We start from the raw sequence: 22,723 nt of genomic DNA on the forward strand, positions 1-22,723 counted from the left end.
TTGTTGGCAGGCGTCGCAGTCCGTGGAGTCGTGGTGCTCGCCGAGACACCACATACAAATAAGATGCGGGTCCATCGCGGACATTTCCCGCGAACAGGAAGTACAGGATTTAAAGCCCGAGGGCATCGCACACTGTTCCAGACGCGAAGCGTCGATAAAGGGCCTGAAAACAGGTCAAAGGAACCGCTCGCTTCGGATCCGCGTTGTACGCGGAAAAGAAGGAAACAGATGTCAGTGAGCTGGGAGGGACTTATATGACCTCGCTGATGTCACGTACGTGGACAACGTCAGGGCAGGGTCGTGTGGCGCCGTCCCCCGGCACGCAGAGGTGCTGCAGCAAAATAAATTCCGGATCCAGTCTGAAGCCTGGGAATATTCTAAGTTAAGGAATCTGCGGCTAGATGTCTCTATCAGATACTTATATTATTCTTCCCTACATTATTGTAATTCTCATCTTCACTATGATCCCCAAAGAGATTCATTGCACACATGGATATCAGACCCCGCCCTTTCATCACCATCAAGCCTAACATAATTTTTGTTGCACATTTCACCCTCTTCTTCACAAGCAACATATCTACATTTTACCATCCTGCTCATGTGCTAGACTCGACCATCACCAAGTTTAACTGAATTAAAAGAACTTCTTCCAATTTCAGTAGTACAGATAACATACTCTCTCAACCTTTTTCACTGTACCCATTATTTTTCCACAGACCATCTCTCCAACTTGCAGCTACTCCAGCTACACACTCTTCATTCCAAATGTTCCATCATGATGTTCTTTGTATTTCCATTTTGCTTTTTCAATATTGCCCTTTACCACTTACAACTACCTGTTAGCTAGTCTGGACTCAATTAAATCAACCTTGACTATCCTTGGTGAAAGGAAACCTACCCCGCATTAGCATGAAAGGGCTGTACCCTGTACACATGAGGGTAGTACGATACATCCAAATCATCTTCTCGATCTCCACCAACCGCTCTTTCTTTTAACAAATAGACATCTGAAGTGCATCCTCATTTACCCAGTTAAATCCTTACCACCTCTTCATTACCTTGAGGATGATATACCGAAATAAATCAATGTTCAATAGCATTATGACTTACAAATGTTGTCATCTATTCCTAACATAAATTGTACTTTACTATCACGAACCTCCCAAACTTTATGACATTCCTCACTAAATCATCTTTTTTTTCATCCCTCCTTGACAAAATATTTCAACTGATTTATAACTTTGTCTTCTGCAACAGCTACCCTCCATTCACTTTCTGAAATTGCCTCCACCCTTCACCAACTGTTCAAGCCACATTCACCTCCTCCCAACTGATTTCTGGTACCTCCTTCAATGGAAGAGGTAAGCTAGTAAAACAATTCACCACTATTTTTAGTTCCTGGAAAATGCTGTATCTTGGACCTATAATCTAACACTTTTATAGACAGCCCGGCAATTCTTTGGGTTACAGAATCTAAGCCTTCTTTTGACAACAATTTCCAAGTGGTTTATGATCACACCGTAACAACACATCAAAACCCCAGACAAAACTTATGAAATGCTCTAGGGTCCATACCATTGCCAATTCCTTTCTCTGAACCACAATATCTTTTTTCTGCAGGTGATGAAGCCTGAGAAGCAAATGCCACAGTCCACTCTTATTTTTAGACAATTCCCCTCAAATCAATTTGTTGCTAGCATCCATGGTTATAATGCATTTACATAATGGTTCAAAACCAACCAATGCCTTAGCAGAAGAAATATCCCTTTTCAGGTTGTCAAAATCCAACTGTACTTTTAGCCCCCATACAAACTTATCCCTTAATTTAGCATAAAACACCACAAACCCCAAGAAAAGACCTTAGTTTATCCTTGGATGTTGGTGAAGGTGAACCACATATACTGTAAATCAATTATTTTTTTGTTTTAATGAATTCCTTGCTAATTTCATGGCCTAAGTAATTTATAGTTTGCACGCCAAATTTGCATTTTGCTAGTTCTGCAGTTAATCCATGTTTCTATAGAATACTCAATATATTCCTCACACATCTACCATGTTGCTCTTTATCTTTGTCCATAACAAGTATATCATCCTGGAAATTCATTTTGCAATCACATCCTTTAAATAAGTTGAACATTAATTTCTGGAAAATCACAGCTGGGATAGCCAGGCCAAATGGCATTTGTACATACCTGTAATATGCCATGGGTATCATAAAAATAGTGATACTCTTACTATCTGTATGTAAACAGACCTGATGGTAAGCTGATAGGTCAATAGAGGAAAATTATTACATCCCTCTGGTCATGGCCAACGTCTCATTGTCCTTTAGGTAAAGCAGACCTCTCTACATCTATGGTGTCATTCAGTTGTCTTAGGCCAACACAAATAAATTATCCCATTGGCCTTCCTTACGACAATCTGGGGAGCAATCCACTCAGATGCCTCCACCGGCTATAAAATCCCAACCTCTAACAATTTCTCAATGTCCTTATTGACCTCATCTCTAACCATCCAGGGAATATTCCTAATTTTATGAACCCTTGGTTGGGCTCCATACTTTAACATTATCTTTGTCTTTCTGTTTGACCTGCTTATTACATTTTCATAATAGATTTCCAAATCAGATGTAAGCACAGTAAAAATGCAAGGGTGTCAATATTTTGCTGTATATCAGGACCTAGGGCACGTAAATGAATCCACGATACCCTATCTAGTACATGTTCGAATAAAAAAAATGTTTCAGCTGTGCTCTTTATGTATTGTACGACTTAAGTTAGCATTCGCTGCACCATTTTGTGTTTAGCCGCCATTTTGATCTATGATCGAAACTAATTTCTCTCTGTCTCTGCTCAAAGCAGCTGTGATAGTTTTCATTTCTCCAAGGTTGGGCCTTGCTGTACTAATGAATACATTGTTCTTATTAGCACATATCTTTCCCACTAGATTGAGACCTTGGTGTAGGGATGGGTTGTGCCCGGTCTCAGGATCTAAACTCATCCTTCCGTACCTTCTTTGTCTAGCTGCCTCCAACTGGAAATTTCCAGTCAGGGCGTGTCTTCAGTGGTGCTGAATTGTACATAATGTACCACCATCCTTCCTAAAGTCAGTCCATCTGCAGCAATCCTAGGAGGCTGGTCAGACTGGACTCCGCTCGAGTATACCTGCATACATATACTTGGTTTGTATTCTCTATTGTCTGACCGACTCTTCATTTGTGTGGAAGGCTGAGGTGGTCACGAGTGACCCGGTGGCTTTAATCGTGTCACTTTCTTCAGTATGCGCCCGAACATGGACTTCGTCGGGTGACCCATCCTCGCCCGCGGACGGGTGAGGAGGTCGGGGCTATCGTCGGGTTGGACAGGTGGACTAGGGATCCCTGCACAAGAGAGTTTCTGAACTCGCAGCTGCCCCGTCTGTCCGACCAGTTGGTGCCTCTCCCAGGGGTCATCCCGGCTGGGGTCCTAAACGACGAAACCCTTGGATCTTACTTTTCGGTTCGAAGAGTCGGCAGTGGAGAATACATTTGTTTGACCTGTGTGCACCAGGTGATTTTGTTTTGGTTCTTTGTGGATATGGTACCATTTTGGGTTGTCCTTGGTACGGTCTGAGGACCGATTTTGGCTTGCATTCTGTCCGGGGACTGATTTGGATACAAGTGTTTGTGAACACTTTGCCAGGCAACATAATAAATTTGGCTTACTGTTGTTGTTCTGCTGATGCTCCACTGGAAGAGAGTCCGCCAGCGCCTCCAGAAGGCAATCCGAAATTTGATATGTATGTGAAGCATGGCCTTGGCCCTAATATGTTTAGTATACTATGGCACAAATATATGAGGGATAATGCCGATTTGCAGTGGCCATTTACGGGCACTTTTGATGAACAAAAAATTGCCTTTTTACAGGAGAAGTTGTTTGCAAGAAGAAGTAGGCAGTCTATGTTTGATTCTCTCAGGACATGCAAAAGGAGGTTAAACAGAGGATAATGAAAGCAAAGAAAGATGCCCAGAATGGGAAAATGCAAACATTGACTCAGAAAGCTGTAGCACATGATAGGGAGAAACAAGAGATAGGGATAGAACGTGAAGATGAGAGATTTTGATTACAAATTGATACATCTTATGTGGCCCAAGAAGAAAATGATACATTTGTGGAACAATTGTTAGATACTCGACCCCCACCTCCATATGCCCCGCAGAGGATATATCCCGCTCTTTCCTCACAGGCCCAGCTACCCGGTTCTTCTCTCTGTGTTGTTTCTGCTTCTGTTACTGTTATCAGACTACCCTGGTCACAGCACCTCCTGTTCTTTCTTTGCCCTCGCCGTCTGTGGCAACTGTGACTGTTAGTACTCCTCCAACACCTATTGCTTTGGCATTTCTTTCACCAGCTCTCACACCTGTGACACAGCCAGCAGCGACGTTAGTGCCTACTGCCTCTGTCGTCACTCCCACTGTGTTCTTCCATTCCCCGACATTGCAGAGTAGTGGGACACTGGTACGTGGGTCAGAGGATAGAGACCAGACAAAATTTAAAGAGCGTATGGGGTGGACATTAATCCAATCTAATATGGGAGATGAAGAGTAACAGATGGTGGCTAATCAGGCTGCGCAGTGGGCCCGACACACTATTTATAGTGTGGAAGATGTGTGGAGTGTGATGAAAGAGTATGAGCCATTTGTACAGCAGCATGCCCTTAAGCATATGTCGGTTAGTTTGATCGGTCTTTGGGAGCAGTGTTTCAATGATGCAGCACCGCAGATTATATACGATATTAGGGATCATGTGTATGTTACTGATATGGAGCCTGCTTATGTCTTTGGTAATGTTGCGACGTTGGTTGCTTACAGGGGAAGGCTGCTTGAGAAGAGCCACACCCTGGTTTCTCAGTTTCTGATGCAGGAGGTACAGCCTATCTAACATCCCGAGATACAAGAGCTAAGGGATCAGCATGATCATGTTACTAGGCCAAGGGTAAAGGCCCGTTTCCAAGAACAATGGGTTTATACTCCGTAGAAAAGAAGTGACGTTTTGTCTCTTAAGACTCAGTTACCTGAACCTAGGAAAAATCCTACTGCTTATTATAAAGAATTGACTGAAGCAGCCTCTTTAACACTAATGAGGCTTGCGGATATTGAAATGTTTTTTGGTTTACTAGTTCTGGTCAATATTTGGAGACAAGTACACACCCAGGATCAGGTTGCGGAATTGGGTGGTGCCTGGGATCAAATTAAAGCATGGGATCAGGAACGGAAGCCAGGTGACAAGCCCAGAGCGGAGATACTTGCTTTGCCCGGCAGTATCATTACGCACATGCATTCTCTTATTCCTCTGAGAAAAGTTGATTGGGACAAGTTATCGGCTTGATGTCAGAAGAAAGATGATAGTGTGTCTGATTTTTCACTCGGTTTGAAGGTGTGTTCCTAGATTATAGTGGACAGGATTTGTCGATCGAAGGTGGTGTGCGACTGTTTGTTAACAGATTTGTTTCCAATTTGCTTCCTGAAATTGCGACCCGCTTGCAGGCTTCCCAAAGCACCTGGTCCACTTCCTCCCCTTCTGTTATCTTAAATATGGCCCAGTACTATGAGCAGAGGGAAAACGAGGATAAGGAGAGGTCAGAGAAGAAGTACCGGGATTTGAAGATGAAGGTATTGTTGCAATAGGCTTCTAGGGGGAATGGTAGAGGACGTGGTGGTTTGGCCCGACAGCTTCGACACACTAGCAGGCTCTCAAATACTGCGCCTTTAGGGGCGAATCAGTGTGTGTACTGTAAAGAGGAGGGACACTGGTGCGAGTGTCCGGTGCTTTTGCAGAAGGTGGCGGCTCCTAGAGGCCGAGGTTCTCGTGGACGGGGGTGTGGAGAAGGTGGCCAAGACAGGGCTCAGAATGCTGTGGCCTTGCAGAGTCGCTCTGATCAGAACTATTTAGATGACGCTCTGGGTGGACAGTATTATCACAATGATTATGATACGGATGAGGTGACGGGGATGTCTTATAGCTAGGACAGCCAGGGACAGAGTGAGGGACCAGTTCAGATACCTGTAGATCAGCGTGGTCCGTATGTTAGTGCGGATGTAAATGGTTCAACTAAGGAGTTCTTGGTGGATACCAGTGCAAAAAATATTTCTATTTCTTGTTCTTTGGTCCCTGGGGCAACTCTGTCTGGCCATAATAATGTCTTGGTAGGTTTTTCTGGTGTACCGGTAGTGAGCCCCATTTTAAAACCCCTTGTGTTGACTATTGGTCCCTTTACTGTGGATTCATCATTCTTGTTGACATCTAATTGTGGAGAAAATTTGATGGGTTTGAACTTATTGAAGAAGTTGCATGCTACAATTTACCGCTCCCCGGAGGGTGTCTACATGACAATGGGTCCGAATGTTGTGCGCGCTACAAAGTGTCTGTCTAAAGATGCGCCTCTTCCTGTGGAGTTTAAGGATGTGACACCCACACTGTGGGCAGCGGGTGACACAGATGTGGGTTTGTTGAAGATATCGCCTGCTTCGATACGTGTCAAGGAAGGTACTATTTTAGCCCATATTCCCCGGTATAAAATACCGCAGGCAGGTGAGCGAGCTTTGATGCAAATTGTGCAGGATTCGAATGAGAAAGGAGTGGTTGAGGAAACGACTGCTTATGTGTAATAGCCCTATTCTTCCCATTCTCAAAAGGACACCTTTGGGTTCCTCTGATGACCATGCAGATGTTCATCACTTTGTGATTGAGTTGCGTGAAGTTAACAAGATAGTGATTCCCCCGTTTCCGGTGGTCCCTGACATTACGACACTCTTGACAAGGATTCCTTATTCTGCTAGATTCTTTTCTGTCATTGACTTGAAAAATGCCTTCTGCAGTATTCCCCTTCATCCTGACAGCAGGTATCTGTTTGGGTTCACCCTAGCTGGTAGACATTTTAGATTCTGTCGTGCTTCTCAAGGCTATACAGAGAGTCTGAGTATCTATAGTCAGGCATTGAGAGGTCACCTGGATTCCTTGTCGCTCCCCACAGGTAATGTATTGCTATAATATGTCGATGATCTGCTCATTGCCTCGGACACAGAACAAGGTTGCAGAGACAGTACGGTTAAATTGTTGCTACATTTAGCTGACCATGGTCATAAGGTATCCCTTTCCAAATTTCAGTATTGTCAACAGGAGGTCACCTACTTAGGTCACCTACTGTCGAAGGAGGGTAGGAGATTAACCCCTGAGAACATCTGTAGCATTATTAAAATGCCCATTTCGCAAACTCAGAAAGATGTGCGCGCTTTCATAGGTATCACTTCCTATTGCAGGCAGTGGATACCTGGCTACTCGCTGCTTATTAAACCCCTGCTTGCGCTGGCACTAAAAGATGTGCATGATCCCCTGCCTTGGACGGCTGAGTGCCAGCAGTCTTTTGAGCAACTACAAACTGAATTTGCTCAGCTCCAGTGCTTGATACCCCATATTATACAAAAAGCTTTGTATTTCATGTCCATGAGGTGGGTGGTTGTGCGCTTTCTGTTGTAACACAAAAATGTGGGGATAAGCAACAACCATGATTTCTCTGCTGTGCTGGACCCTGTCACACGAGCCTTCCCGAGCTGTCTTAGAGCGGCCACGGCTGTGGCTGTCTCGATAAGACAATCGTCTGGGCTCATACTTGATACTGACCTCACAGTTATTGCACCCCATGCTGTGGATACACTTTTGAATAAGACAAAGACGCAGCACCTCACCAGTGCATGTCTGACAAGTTATGAGCTAATGTTCTTTGCATGACACATTACGATCAAACGCTGTGCCATTCTGAATCCAGCCAGGTTACTGCCCCACCCTTCTGAGAATGAGGAGATTGACATACATGATTGTATATTCCGGACGGAAGAAGAGACGAAAGGACGAGTAGACCTGACTGATGTTCCCTTATCTGACCCCCAATGGGAGCTATATGTCGATGGCTCTTGTTTTAAATTATCAGATGGCACTACAACTGCTGAGTATGCTATTACTACACTGGGCACTGTAGTTGAGATGTCACAAGTTCCCTATCAATCGACCCAAGCTGCAGAGCTTGTTGCCCTTATTCAAGCCTGTGAATTGAGTGAGGGACTAGTTGTCAATATCTATACTGATAAGTCAGTACGCCTTTGGAGTCGCCCATAACGTTGGGCGGCTCTGGACAGAGAGAGGGTTCCTTATTTTCCATGGGACATGCCTTCAGCATGGTCCTTTTATACATAGGCTTCTGTCCGTTCTGACACTCCCTAAGAAATTGACCATAGTGAAGTGCAGCGCCCATAGAAAAGGTTACCGACAATGTGGGTAAAGGGAACGCTTTTGCAGATCAAACCGCTAAGGAAACAGCCCGAACTAAGATGAAAAGTATGTTTGTAGCAGGTTCCAGTTAGTGGGTGCCTGAGGTCACCATGTTTAAAGATACACTTGAGAACGTAAGTGAAATACAGAGTGAGGCCACAGGGGAGGAATTAGTAGTGTGGCAAGAAAGTACAGCACATTTGAATGATGAGAGAAGCAAAGATGGATGTTGCCAGATGGATACATTCTTCCTGTAGTCACTATGGCTCATGGCCCAGCTCATATCAGTGCTAAGGGTATTTGCAAACTGTTAGACCCCGTATGGCAAAATGACATTCCAAAGACGGCTGCACATTTAGTAAAGTAATGTATGGTGTGCATGGTGCACAATACTGGCAAAGGTACCCCTATACCACCCGGCAATTTTGCACCTCCCACTTTCCCTTTTGAGGTCCTTCAAATGGACTATATCGAAATGGACAGGGTCCATAATGTGAAGTATGTATTGGTGGTTGTTTGTACATTCAGTAAATGGGTTGAGGCTTACCCTACTAAAGAGAGTACAGCCATCGCGACTGCAAAGGTAATCCTGAATGAGTTCTTTCCTCGCTTCGGCTTGCCGTTTGATCTGGAGTGATAACGGAAGTCTTTTCAATGCCAAGATTGTCCAGTTAGTTTGCGATGGTTTGTACATAAAACAGAAGCTTCATGCTTCGAATCACCCCAGTCAGGAGGTCTGGTTGAGAAGTACATTTGTAGTCTCAAACTGAAATTGGCGAAGATTCAGGAAACTACAGGGTAACAATGGCCAGATGCTTTACCATTAGCTCTTTTGTCAACAAGAACAACAGCACATTCTAGAACAGGATTGTCACCCTATGAGTTCGTGTTCGGACGCCCAGCAAATATCTGGGGCGTCCAGCGCCCACGTTGGTTCTCATAAATTGAGTACCCTGTATTGACCGACTATCTGTGCAAGTTAACTGAAAGTTTGCTTTCTATTCACTAACAGATTTGAGAGTCACTTCCACCTGTACCAGAGGGGCCTGGCCACAACATCCAGCCTTGGGAGTGGGTGCTGCTATGTAATTTTCCTTTGAAAAAGAGCTTGGAGTCCCGGTGGAAGGGACCTGAGCAAGTCCTCCTTGCTACCCGGACCGATATGAAGGTCACCGGCCGAAAGAACTGGATTGACTCCAGCCACTGTCGCAGAATACCCCTATCCTTACCCTACAACCAGTGGGTAAGAGACGGCCTCGGGGACACTGAGACTGAGAAGGTGCCTCAGTTCATCCCTTTTAGTGACGCAAAACTTACATGGACCCAAACGGATGCAGAGAATGATGAGAACCGAAATGGAGCGAAACCCCCAGAAATTTGAGCCCTTGAAGAAGCACTGTTTGCCGACCCCTCTGTGCCTGGAGTCACCAAGTATAATTTGCGCCCTCGGATGAGGAATAGTGCACCAAAGGAAAAGTCAGATTAGTTAGGGATGGACTGTGTAAGTCAGGGTGTGCATTGCTATAGTATCAGGGGTGTTAGTTTAGGGTGAGGTGAGATTGGTGCACTGTTCTGACATTGGCCAGGATAGATCGAATGTGCTCCTTTAGGGTGGTTCAACATTATCCTGAACGACGAGGGATTCATCGAGAGCTAGGACTGAGCAAGCACCACCGCCGGTGCTCAGGAGTGCCAACGTTGATGAACAATAGGAGTCTACCAGGAGGCTCTGATGGACACAGGGAACACTTGCCCTTGCTACCAGTTTCATTGCATTCCCTTTTCTTGTTTCATAATGCATCCGTTGGGTCGACCTATTGAGGAGGATGAACAGCCATTTGCATCACCACGACTAGCGGAGCGCTGGTCTTCAAAGAGCAAAATAGTCTTCGTATTGATAGTTGTGATTGCATTATTAACTGTACTTGGAATACCTTGGTTCCTGGAAGAGAAGTATCCTGTACATTCCTTGGTTGGTACAACGCCCACTTCCCCTGAGCATATGTTTGTAACTTTAGCCCCTCACAAAGGGGAGCACAGAAAGACTTACACAGATAATGTATTTATATAGATGTTGCAACAAGCCCATGAGGTGTCCAATACAACAAATTGTTGGGTTTGTGGAGAGCTTCCCTCAGTTACTCAGAAGAGCGATAGTTTGTTGTCCATGCCCTGTCATATATTGGCAGCTGTGAAGGTTGGTTTGAATTGCTTGTTACGGTGCACTACCATTTTCGACTTTCTTTCCTCCCATAGGACAGGCAGGAAATGGGACCTTCGGTACATTATCCCCGAACTCCTGTATGAGCATATATGATAAAATGAGAAACAAAACATGGGTTAGAAAGAAAATGGCCGATTTCCAAAGGTTCAACACCTCCGAGTACTCCCAATCTTTCCAAGATCTTAATGTTACTAAGGACAAACTCATGCCGGTGTCTGTGGTCAATACAACAGCAAGTTTCTGTGTCATGGGGACCGGGGAGGTGCAGGTGGGGGAAAGTAAATGCTTTTTCACCTATGGACTGAGCACGATTAATAGTCCATCCTTGATCCCACCCAAGAATGTCTATTTTGTCTGTGGATCCCAAGCTCACACCTGGCTTCCGAGGGGGTGGTCTGGCAGATGTCACCTCTCTTTCCTTCTTCCCCCTGTGTATGTTTCACCGTCCAATTGCCATAAAGATCATCGGCTGCAGTGTAGGAGTATATTCTTGCCCCGAGACAGAAGGGTTGTGGACACTGTGGATGCAGATCAGACAGATACCACCTGGCAACAGTTTGACGATGCTGCAAAGGGGGCTTTTACCCTTCTGGGGCCCCATGGCTAATAGTGTCCAGCTTTGTCAGTTAGCAAGGGTTGTGGAAGGGGTTAATTAATACAACAGCTGGGATATTGACAAACATTACTGCTGAGCTCCAGGCTACGAGATTAGTTACCTTACAGAACAAGATGGTGTTATACGTCATCCTCGCTGATCGGGGAGGGGCCTGTTGGATCATTGGCAGCAGCTGTTGTGTTTACATAGCTGACCACGCCTCCAGTGTGTATACAGCTATACAAAAATTGCATAGACGTTTGTCAGACAAACACCAGGAGACAGGTACTTGGACACTATCAGAAGGGTTCTAGAATATGCTAGCAACATGGGGTTGGAAGATCCTTATCTTTTTGGTGGTAGTTGCTGGTATCATTTTTACATGTTTCCTTTGCATACACTGCCTCCTGGCTTGTTGCACCTATTGTATAAGTGCTCTGACACCTAAACAAAAAACATCGATTCATGATACTAATGCCGCAATCATGTTGCAGAAACACATTGATGAAATCATGCAGATCGACAAGGGTATCTTTGAATACTGATTATGTGTGCACCAGCTTATAGTGATTCTTGCCATATGTTATTAGTGTCTAAATAGTAACATAACATAGTTAGTGAAGGATAAAAGAAGGGTCTGTTGGAATAAAAAAATGTTTTAGCTGTGCTGTTTATGTATTGTACAACTTAAGCTAGCATTCACTGTACCATTTTATGTTTGCCCGCTATTTTGAGCTAAGATCAAAACTAATTTCTCTCTGTCTCTGCTGAAAGCAGCTGTGATCGCTTTCATTTCTCCAAGGTTGGGCCTTGCTGTACTAATGAATACACTGTTCTTATTAGCACATATCTTTCCCACTAGATCGAGATCTGCTCCCACCAGTCCAGCGGCGGGCACAGGCAGAATGACCTTTGTGTAGGGATAGGTTGTGCCCGGTCTCAGGATCGAAACTCATCCTTCTGTACTTTCTTTGTCTAGCTGCGTCCAACTGGAAATTTCCAGTCAGGGCGTGTCTTCAGTGGTTCTGAATTGTACATAATGTATCACCATGCTTGCTGAAGTCAGTCCCTCTGCAGCAATCCTAGGAGGCTGGTCAGACTGGACTCCGCTCGAGTGTACCTGAATAAATAAACTTGGTTTGTATTCTCTAATGTCTGACCGACTCATCATTTGTGTGGAAGGCTGAGAGGGGGTCGCGAGTGATCCGGCTGGCCCTAATCGGGTCACTTCCTTCATACATGCATATCTACGGATCCAAAAAGTATTGCCATGCACGACACAGCTCAGGGGCTAGAGGTGTCTCCCTAGGTAAGTATACAATATGCAGTTGTGTTTTCCGTAATATTCCATGGCAATGACATCAAACAAATTCAAACCACTGAAATGGGAGCAACCAGTAAGGTAAAAAAAAAAAAGGAACATCACGTATAGGGGGCATGAGGTGATGGATGTGGGAACTCTCAATGCAGCTTCTAATATACCATTGGACGAGTTACTATCCTCTCAGTTAAAACTCAGTATCGAATAGTCTACATCATGTTATACATACAGTGAAGAGCCACTGGTAATGTCTTCATAGCATATGTGTTCATGGCTATTCGGTAATAATCTAAGCTGTAGAGTCAACTTCAACATTTGTCTCAGGGTATAATGAAGTTTTTGAGGGTGGTCAAAATTGCACCCAATTAGATGAGATGGGGTATTTGTGTAATCCTAGTGTGTCCTCCCATCAGAGAGATGTCCCCTCTGCTCTGGCCCAAGTGAGGATGAAGTGTGACCCAGCTTTTATGGACGGCGGCCCCCTAGCCTTCCAGCGCCTCATAATGAGGCGTTTGGCTACTATGAAGCCGAGGTCCAAAAACATGTAGTGGCCTTATGCCTCTTTTCTCTCTGGAATAGGTCATACTGACCTCCCACTGTGAATGCAAACTGTCAGTCAGTGCAGGTCGATAAGTGTTGATTTATCCCCTCCCAATACTGCTGTAATGAGGGGCATGACTATAACATATGTAAAATATCCATGTCCGGATGACTGCTGCATCCAGGCTGTGAAAATAACGATTGATTTTCCACGGAGTAAGATACACCATGTGCATAGTGTAAAGTTGTATCAGCTGGAATGTTGCATTCTGAGGGACATATTTAGGTCCAACCAAATTGATGTTCCATTCCTTGGAGGTGCAAGGATGGGACAGGTCCATCTCCCAGCGATTTTGCAGCGAGGTCAGAGTTGTAGCGGTATGCAGCCAAAGCTCGTCCTCCAACTACCGAGTGAGATGCTGCCCTTCTCTTATAATGTGTAAGTATTGAAGTGTGAGGCGAATTGGTGATTCCTGCGTGACCTCCACCCATTGGCGCATGCAGAGTACCAATCCAAGAAGCGTGACTAATGAAATATCCCTGGGTCCACCCCTCCTCCCACATCAATACCTCATTTTAGCACGAGTGCTCAGTCATGATACAGATTCCCAGTGTATGTAAACCTGCCCCATTCCATGCTGAGAGCTCAGAGGATGATGTCATCTTGCTGCCTCTAGGCATACTAAGCAAGGGGGTTGCAGGGGCAAAAGACTTAACATGTCTGGTGAGGAACAAGCAATGGCGGAAGCAACAATAGGCTACCAGTAGTAGAAAAGGACGGGACTGGGAAGGTTTTGAGCAGGAGTGAAACAGATGAAGAATTGCGTCTAGTCGACAGGGTAGACCATCCGTTGCTGTGTCGGAGATGTACAACCCCATCCAGCGGGCCACCCATCGAATCTGAGACCTAAATAATAATGCTTCAAGTTAGTTACTGTTAACCCTTCTTGGGCCAACTGTAGATACAATTTTGAAAGCGCTATCTTGCAGAGAGTTCTGCTCCATATAAGGTTTTGCAGCATATGTTCAAGTGAGAGGAAGAAAAACGGAGGGATATACAGTGCAGATTAGTGAAAAAATAAAGAAGATGTGGAAGTACTACTATTTTTGTAAGGGCTACTCTCCCAGCGACTGAGAGAGCAAGAGACTTCCAAAAAAGACATCTGTGGCGTTAAGGAAGAGATTGCCCTTGTGAGGTTGCCGTCAAGAAGGTCCCGGTCGATATGATAAATCCAAATGCCCAGATAACAGAACATAGTGAGTGAGGAGGTCCGGTATGACATCCGGGACAGAGCACACATCTCTAATATATAGTAGCAAATTATCCACATACAGTGAATTTGCATGCATTTCCCCACCTAGTGGTATTCTCCGGGTTCCTGCTGGAGCACGATCCATCACTTAACTGATGATCCATATTCTGCTACATACCATTTTCCTACAACTTTCCTATTTTTATGCTCAAATTAGTCTGTTTTTATCACCTCATGGCTACAGCATCACCATTGAAACTGTGAGGGACTATGTGTGTTTGCAACAGATGGTCCCCAAACACACCAGCCCATTTTTTCTTTACATACATCTTTATACACTATTGCGAACAGTGAACCTGAATCTGCAACAATCAATTTCTCAACCCCACCTAACTTGATTTCACAAACTGGTTTACTTCTACATGACTTGCTCTGAGTACTCACTGTTCCCACCAGACCAATGCCATGAGCGTCAATGCCGAGAACACAATCTCTCTCACAAGATGTAGATGATTCATTCGCAGCGACATTACTTTCTCTAACTACATTCAACTTTTTCTCATGCCTATTGTTCCTAAAAACCCTAGCTAACTGCCCTCTAACACCACATGAATTTCTGCTTAATACCGGGACAGTTTTTACTATAGGCTAATTGGTCCTGATTGACAAGGTAAGTCAAATATTTATTCAGTCCTGGACGAATATAGCTCTTTTTTCCGCAGCCTGTCACCCCACATGTTGTTGCAATGCGGTCATTACCACGATCGCGTAGGAACAATGCATACCATTACCCTTGGCGCTGGATGTTGGAATAGTATAATTTACTATTCCAACTCCAGTCTGTGTGGACAGTAGTGAAGGTGTTGGATTTTAAATCCAACACCTTCTCCTCCCTCTGCAAGTCGTTGTTACGACTTGCTGGGTAATGGTATGAGTTGTTACAATGCGGTCGCGGTAATGACAGCGTTGTATCAACATGCGGGGTGACGGTTTTGTGGTAAAGGTTATTTACCGTCCTGGGTGGCAGCCAGAGATAAAGCTACCTTCCAGCTCCTCTCCATTTCATTCTACGTCTGTCATAATATACCAAAAAGAATACATAAAACATGATGTTGTATTGTTGGAACATGGAAGAATAAAGAAGGTATGGAACTCCACATCATGTTTTCTATATTACGATAGATGTTTATGAGAAAGATTAATGACATCAAACTCCTATGTGGAACAACATCCACATTCATAGCTGGAAAATAATGTTGCTCCTAATAGCACATTGAACGTAACCAAGAACATTAGACTTATACCAAAATACCAAAGTGCAAATCTGGTCTTTAAAATGTTGAGAATGCTGCAACAGTAAAAAACTCACTTGTTTGAAGGTATATTTAATGGACAGGCACAGGGGTGGCAGTCATCAGCTGTCTGTTGTGTAGGATCTCCATAGAAACCAGGAAAACATCTGTCACAATAAGGACCATATGTATGATGCTTGCAGTCCTAATAAGAAAAAGTACAGAATAGCACAGTTATAATTTTCAGTCTTGAAGCTGGTACAGTAACATCTGTTTTAAATACTAACACTAATCAGGCAAGCATAAATGTTAGAAATGATCACCTGTGAAACCCACAATTGTCAGAATTTAACTCAAGGACCCATAGAAGGCTCTAAGGAAATTGTTATTATAATCGGATTTAAGTATTGCACGTGTCACTGATATATTGCATTGGGCAGAAACAAAAGAAAACTCCAAGGCAACTTTACAACAACTTTTGAATAACTTTTTGAATAACTTAGACAGTTTTCACTACGCTCATTCAATGTAATGTAAACATGTGGTACAGGGAGTAGTAAGTAGGATTTTGCGTCCCTTCCAGTTTAAAGGATGCTTGGATTGAAGTCATTGGCCACTGGTGCCATTTCAAATGGGTCAATTGTACATAGCTGGTTCCTTTAGCAAAAGACAGCAAAAGAAGATATCAAACCAAGCATCTGACCCCAGCAGACTCTGTGACTTCCCCTCAAAATAATTTTGAAAACAATTGTACAAAATTATACACTTTACAGCACGTTAAATAAAAGGAAACGTTATAAAGGCTTGAAGGCCTCTTTGAAGGGTCACTGATTTGACATTCCAAGAATTTATTCATTTCCTAATAAGAAGAAGTTGTTAAAAAAATTGTGGGCACATGGTAAATCTTACATGCAAACACAGTTGGTTTAAAATGGGTTGGTATCATTATTCAAAGTGTCTACAGCACCCTTCTTATAGTCTCCCTCACATGTCCCCGAGGCCTACATGTTGCAAAGCGGTCTATATGCAGCCAAGTTCTGTGCAGTGACTGTTGTGATACATGCATCTCCAGAAGGTGAGGTGAACATCAAAGAGCAATGGAGATCAAAGAGATGGGGTGTCATAAGAGGTGAGAGAGGGAAGTAAGCATATGCAGTATTAGAAGAGAAGCGCTATTACAGACCCTCTCTCCCTGCCCCATGTGATTCAAGCTTCAGTTTCCCCTCAGAGAAGCAATCCTCATTGGTTTCTATCCGAGCACATGTCCACACTCTCAGTCACCTAGCCATGAAAAAAAAACTTCTCCCTGTGTAGGCAGTCCCACTAATGGAAGCCCCAGTGCATTAGTCTAGTACTGCCTAATTTTTTAACAACCGCTTTCTAACAAAGAATCACAATTGCAGGGAATTTTAGCAGCTGTGTTCCTAACATCAGTGCTAACAAAGCACCCCTATGGTGTGGCACACCCAGTTCCCCCATTTCTTGACCATTCAGAATTGAGAGCCATCTGGACAACCACTGAAGATGGGCTGATATGAAATACAATTGTAATCTGGGACTACAACCCACCAGCTTGTTTTAGGGCATTGTAGGGTGGACAACAAGACCCAATAGCATCCACCATCCTATATCAGTTCTTGAAGTAAGGTGTTCTGCCCCTCAAACCAACTCTGTGGGATCCAAACCGGACAGTTACTAAGATAATATAACACACACAGCCGGATCCCCGATTTGGATAAGGCGTCTGTTGCCATAATGTGTAACTTTAAGGAGCACCAAAATACACCAAAATACCACACTCCCTCTCAGAACTTTCTTTCCTTCTCTGATGTCCACGTCAGTGTGGTATAGTCACACTCCCTGGTAGTTAATAACTCAGTGTTTCCATCTAATGGTCAAGCGAGAGTCTGCCAATGGGGCCATTAGCAAGAATAGACCGGAAAGGCATAAGTATAGTCCCACTTGGTGCAGAGGCCTTGGAACCTCCTCAAAACCTCAAGTGCTTTCACATTCCACCTGATGCCAGTTTTTGCATCTCCAAGGTACAGGAGTATGTCATCCACATAAAGCGATATCACGTGTTCTGTGTCTCAAATTGGTATACCCTTTCCTCTTCCCTACTTTCTCATTATACTTGCAAATGGTTCAATTGCCAATGCAAAATGCATTGGTGACCAAGGGCATCACTTCTTAATCCCTCTATTAACCACAAAAGCCTCAGATGTAGACTGTCCAAATCAAATGCTTGCCTGGGCACCAGCATACACGAGGCTAACTAATTTATTCCATCCAGTTTCCAAATTCAAACTTCTCATGACTCCACAAAGGTACCCCAAGTGAAGTGTGCCTAAGGCTTTACGCAAGTCTATGGACAATACCCGCGTGGCAGGAGGGTGTCTACCTGAAGTCTCCCTCTGTATTCTGTGCAGTCACTTAATGTTGAAGTAGGCGTGGCTTTGGTAAATGAAATCATTCTGCCCTTGATAAACTAATTTGTACAGGTGCACCTGGAGATGATGTGGCCAAGACCCTATTGAGGATTTTGTAGTCCAGCATTGAGAGAGGTCTATACAAAGTGTCTTCCATGACATCTCAGTGGAGCTTATGAACTGAATCAGTTATAGCCTCACAGATGGTGTCTGGCAGGGAACCACATTCCAGTATACCTGCATACATTGCGGAATCGAGGAGCTAAATATGTCATGTATGTTTGATAGAACCCTGCTGGCAGTCCATATGTCCTGGGTGTCTTACCCTTGGCTAGCGCCGTAATGGCCTACTTAATTTACAGTTCCATTATGGACCCACTTAGAATCTCATGTTCATCAGTTCCCAATTGGGTCAGTGGCGCCTTGTCCCAGAAGGTCTCTATTTCCTACCTTTTGTAATTGGAGGACTCTATCTATATAACTCCGGTGTTAATGGGTAAAGACCTCGTGGAGAACACAGTCTCTCCAAGCGCAGTTTTTTTCAGCATCACTGGGTTACACCTCCCCTCTGACTGTATCAACCAAACCTTGAGTTTACCTACCCTACAGTCCTCTGCATGTGTGACATCTAAATGTTTGCAGTACATTACATCCCTTGACTGCTCTATGACAGGAGCATATTTTTCCTTTTCTGTCAATGGTCTAAGACCAATCAAGATGTCTCCTGGGAGGTGCCTTTCCAATGTATGTATGTTATCCTCCAGTGCAGTATATTTGTCCCCTAAATACTTTTTATCTCCTACTAATTGGCTATTGTAAAACTCCTCACCACCACCTTAAATGCTTCCCATTCCATATTAATATGACGTGGTGTACCAAGATCACTTAAAAAATACTCTCCAATTGCTTCACCCATTTGGTCCCTAAAAAATGGCTCATGTACGTAGGAATCCAAGGTTCTTCCTGTTGGATGGGAATCAGCTGTCTCCCAAAACAATACCCATAAGCAAAGGATTATCATCCAACACAGTGCGTGGTAAATACTCTGTGACATTCTAAGTAATTGCTGAAGAAAACATCCATCTGTGAAATCAGACATGTAGATTGTGGACAAGGAGAATAAAAAGAGTACTGACATTTGCTAATGTTTCTTTAATGCCATGCATCCACTAATCCCCAATGACTTGCTCATGCATAAAAGTCTGCTGCTAATTTCACTCCTGGGGAATCAGCCAGTGGGGGCACCAATCAATTTATACCATAATCTCTATTAAATGACAGTCCTCCCCCAGCATCATTGGAATCTGCATATCCTGAGACAACAAAAAAGTCATAAATTAGAAAAACTGCATCTGATTCATATTCAGGGTGTAAATACATCCTATCAGTAATGACACACCATTGAACATTCACCCACATCAGGACATATCCATCCTCTCTGTCAATGTGTACTGCAATATGTTCTAGCTACTATCCCAGTCTGATCCAAATTAATGTTCCTCTGACGTCTGAAAAGTAGCCAGTAGCTTGGACCTGTCCCCTCAAGCGAATGTGTGAGCTAATCACCTCACCTCAGTTAGGTGGTTTTTTTTGCAATAATGCCTTATTTACCCCATATACCTGAAATAAGACAGTTTTCTATAGCTCTTGTTCACTGACCCTATACTCCTCACATTCCAGGTGATTCATGTGTTTTTAGAGATGTTAGCTGTCATCAGGCTGATGCATCCTAGTACTTCCTACCCATTATCTAATGAGGGGATAACAGCTCACCCCTATATATCAGGTGATGCATTAATAGCAATCAGACAAAATGATGTTGCGTATAACACCTAACCTCAACTCCCACTCCCGTGGTCAGAATGGCAATGATCATCTGTCCAAAACACAATATAAAAACAGAAACAGAAAACTGAAATTAATTTTAAGGAAGACTCCCTAGGCAATAGTCTAGGGAGTTAAGAGAGGAGTGTGTGGCCTAAAATATTCTCTGCTCTGGCTATTGCCAGTCCTCCCATCCAAAAGGATAACAAGTTCCACCTAAGATGAGGGCCCACAACCCCACAAAAGTTCCACACCTGCCTGATTACACCTAACGTTCAGCTGCAGTTTATTTATTTGTGCCCACCTTCTCCTTTGCAAAGACCCTGGTACCTGTCAACTGCACTTAAGGTCATCTGCCTATCTTGGTGTGATGCAGCCTCCGAATACCTACGGTCCAGGTTTGATGCACAATTATGACCACTATAAGTCAATTGTTTTAAGAAAAAAGGTGTACCCAGTCACAAGCGCTGCTTCTCTTTGTTTTTATGGCGAGGTCTTAAGATGTTTTTTTAATATTCATGTTGTCCTACACAATTTACATTTTGAACATGGCAGCCTGCGATATTCCCGCTCTACATTTCTACTGCAACTCCCAAACGCCAGCAAGGTGATCAAAGTGTGGTTCTCCACTATGACTTTAAACCTGGCTTGGCTTGGGACAGGAGCATTCATCACAGGCCCACTTCCGTCAATTCCCTCTCTCTCTCAAGGAATGATGTCCTGTGCTGCTGCACCTCCATGTTATAGTAAAAAAAAAATAGCAACTGTGGTGTTCTTGACCTGGAAGCAGCTGACAGGAAGGGAGCGTTGCTGATTAAAATCACTGTCTCAATAGTGGAGATAGTGCCCAACCACTGAGCCTGGTTGTGCATCCGCACACTGAGGCCTGCGTACTCTCTCCAGCACGAAGAATGGTGGCAGTCCCTTGGATGCTAATTCTCTTTTTATCCATTCCTCCAGGTAAGTCACCATATCTGCCCCCTTTGTTTTCCCCACCATCCTGTTTCTGATACCGCAGTTTTCAACATCTTCCACCCTCCGGTCTAGCAACCCCACTTTTTTATTAAGTTCTTCTCTTGGCTGTGTAGCAGCTCTACCAATGGATGTACTACTCGAATACTGGCCTCCTTGCCCTAGATACTAACTTTTGGTGATCATTGCAAAGCACTCCTAAGTCTACTGCAACTTTAGCAATCTTATTCTATAGAACCTCGAAGAACGTATTAATAATATCAAAAATTTGGTCCAGTGTGATGAAGGCAACTTTACCTACCAGGGCCTTCAGGGCCATGTCTCACTGTGGAAGCTACATATGGGATGCCAATACCAGGAAATAAATGACAGAGTATCTAAATGTTCTGGGGATGCAGGTGTCAGTTCAGCGGAGTCAAGTCACAGCAGTGTCATGATCACAAGTCCACAATATTCAGTGCAATTCACTGATCTGCAAGTTCAAGCTGCTCCCTCTGCATCTTGATAACTGTTAGGACAAGCCAAGCGGGAGAAGGCAAGACAGCAGCAAGGAAGGTCTCGGTCTCATTTATCTGCCTTCAGACTTTTTCCCTTTACCGAATGCTAACATTTACCCAGTTCATCCAATGGATCTCCCCGGACCATTCCGGCTCCACCCAGGGACGGCCCCCACGAGGTTGGGCCCTCGCTGCACCTGCACTCTACCTCTGCTCATCTCCAATCATGAGGCGCCTGGGCATCTGTCTCACCTCAGGGGCAGTCTCGGCCGCTCTGATCGCTCCCAATACTCCTCTGCAGACCACAGCTCCTCAGGCTTTTTCACAACCAGCCTCATTCACAAATGTCTCAATGCCAGGCTCCCTGTGCTGCCGCCCTCATGTTGGTGAGCCGGTCACAATGTCCCACTCCTCTCTTGATTCCCCACACTCCTTTTGCCAGGTGCCCATCAAGGAGAGGGCAAAAACACCCAAAGCTGCACCACTCCCCACTGGCCTGGCTCAAACCCCCACTTCAGGGTGAGCTCAGTGTTTGGCCACGGCGGGCGTTGTTTTGATATACAGGGCCTTACCATCCACATGGGCCCCCACACTGTATCAACGTCCCCCATGGTCGATCTGCACCACCATCACAGCCATGGACCAGCTGCCAGTGTGCCCACAAATGCTGTCAATTAGCCCACTCGCCACCATCTTAAGCAGATGGATTGGGAATCAAAAGTAACTGACCAGATCACCCTAAAACAATGCAACTTCCTTTGCCGCTTGCCAGACCCTCCCTCATTTTCACCTTGATGGATTTTTTTAAAATTTCCATCTTTGAGTCATGGCTTACTAAATGTCAGCCTCATCATCTTAGTTTGCTATGGTTGAGTGATGCCTATGACTACCAATGGATTGTTGGTTATCATCCAAGGTTGAATTTAGGAATGTGAAGTAAATGGATAGTATGCGAGAAAGTAATAGACTCTGGAGAAGGAATTGTGTTTGCCTGAATAGAAGATATTGTTTCTTGGCACGGAACTTGCTTATTCAGGCATCAATCAAATTAAACTTATCTGGGTATTAAGGGATAATTGCGTCACCCACATCTTTTTTCAACAGAATGACTTTTACCCATGTTTTTCTAGTGTTTATCAGGTCTTATGACTAAGTTATTATCCCCACCCCAAATTCTGGGAACTTGAGATTAGGCCACTTTAAAACTAGATGACTCAAATATCTGACTCATTGGAAGTAGGCTCATAAAAGTCACAATGTGCAAATTACTTGATTCCAGTCTTGCGTTACAAAACCATCTCTCATTTGGATATGTAACCACTCTCTCAACCTTGCCAAGCAGGTTCCAAAAATAATTGCTCCTCATTTTGTGTAAGAGTTCTGTGCCTACATTAAGTGTTGAGAAAATGATAAAGTTCTCACAAGTCAACAATGTCTAAGTGATCTTACATTGGGCATTTCCGAACTCTAAAT

General features: G+C 44.1%; 1 protein-coding gene across 6 annotated transcripts in view; it reads right to left on the reverse strand.

Moving 5' to 3' along the window:
• Positions 1-22,723, reverse strand: part of LAMA2 (laminin subunit alpha 2) — a 3,129,796-nt gene that overhangs the window by 1,510,402 nt on the left and 1,596,671 nt on the right. For all 6 annotated transcript variants that reach the window (XM_085611831.1, XM_085611827.1, XM_085611830.1 and 3 more), the window contains one exon: positions 15,606-15,733. In XM_085611831.1, the coding sequence (XP_085467957.1) occupies positions 15,606-15,733 (128 nt within the window). The remainder of the gene's footprint in view (positions 1-15,605; positions 15,734-22,723) is intronic.

The sequence above is a fragment of the Triturus cristatus genome, chromosome 6 (genome assembly GCF_964204655.1).
Source record: "Triturus cristatus chromosome 6, aTriCri1.1, whole genome shotgun sequence".
Lineage (NCBI taxonomy): Eukaryota > Metazoa > Chordata > Amphibia > Caudata > Salamandridae > Triturus > Triturus cristatus.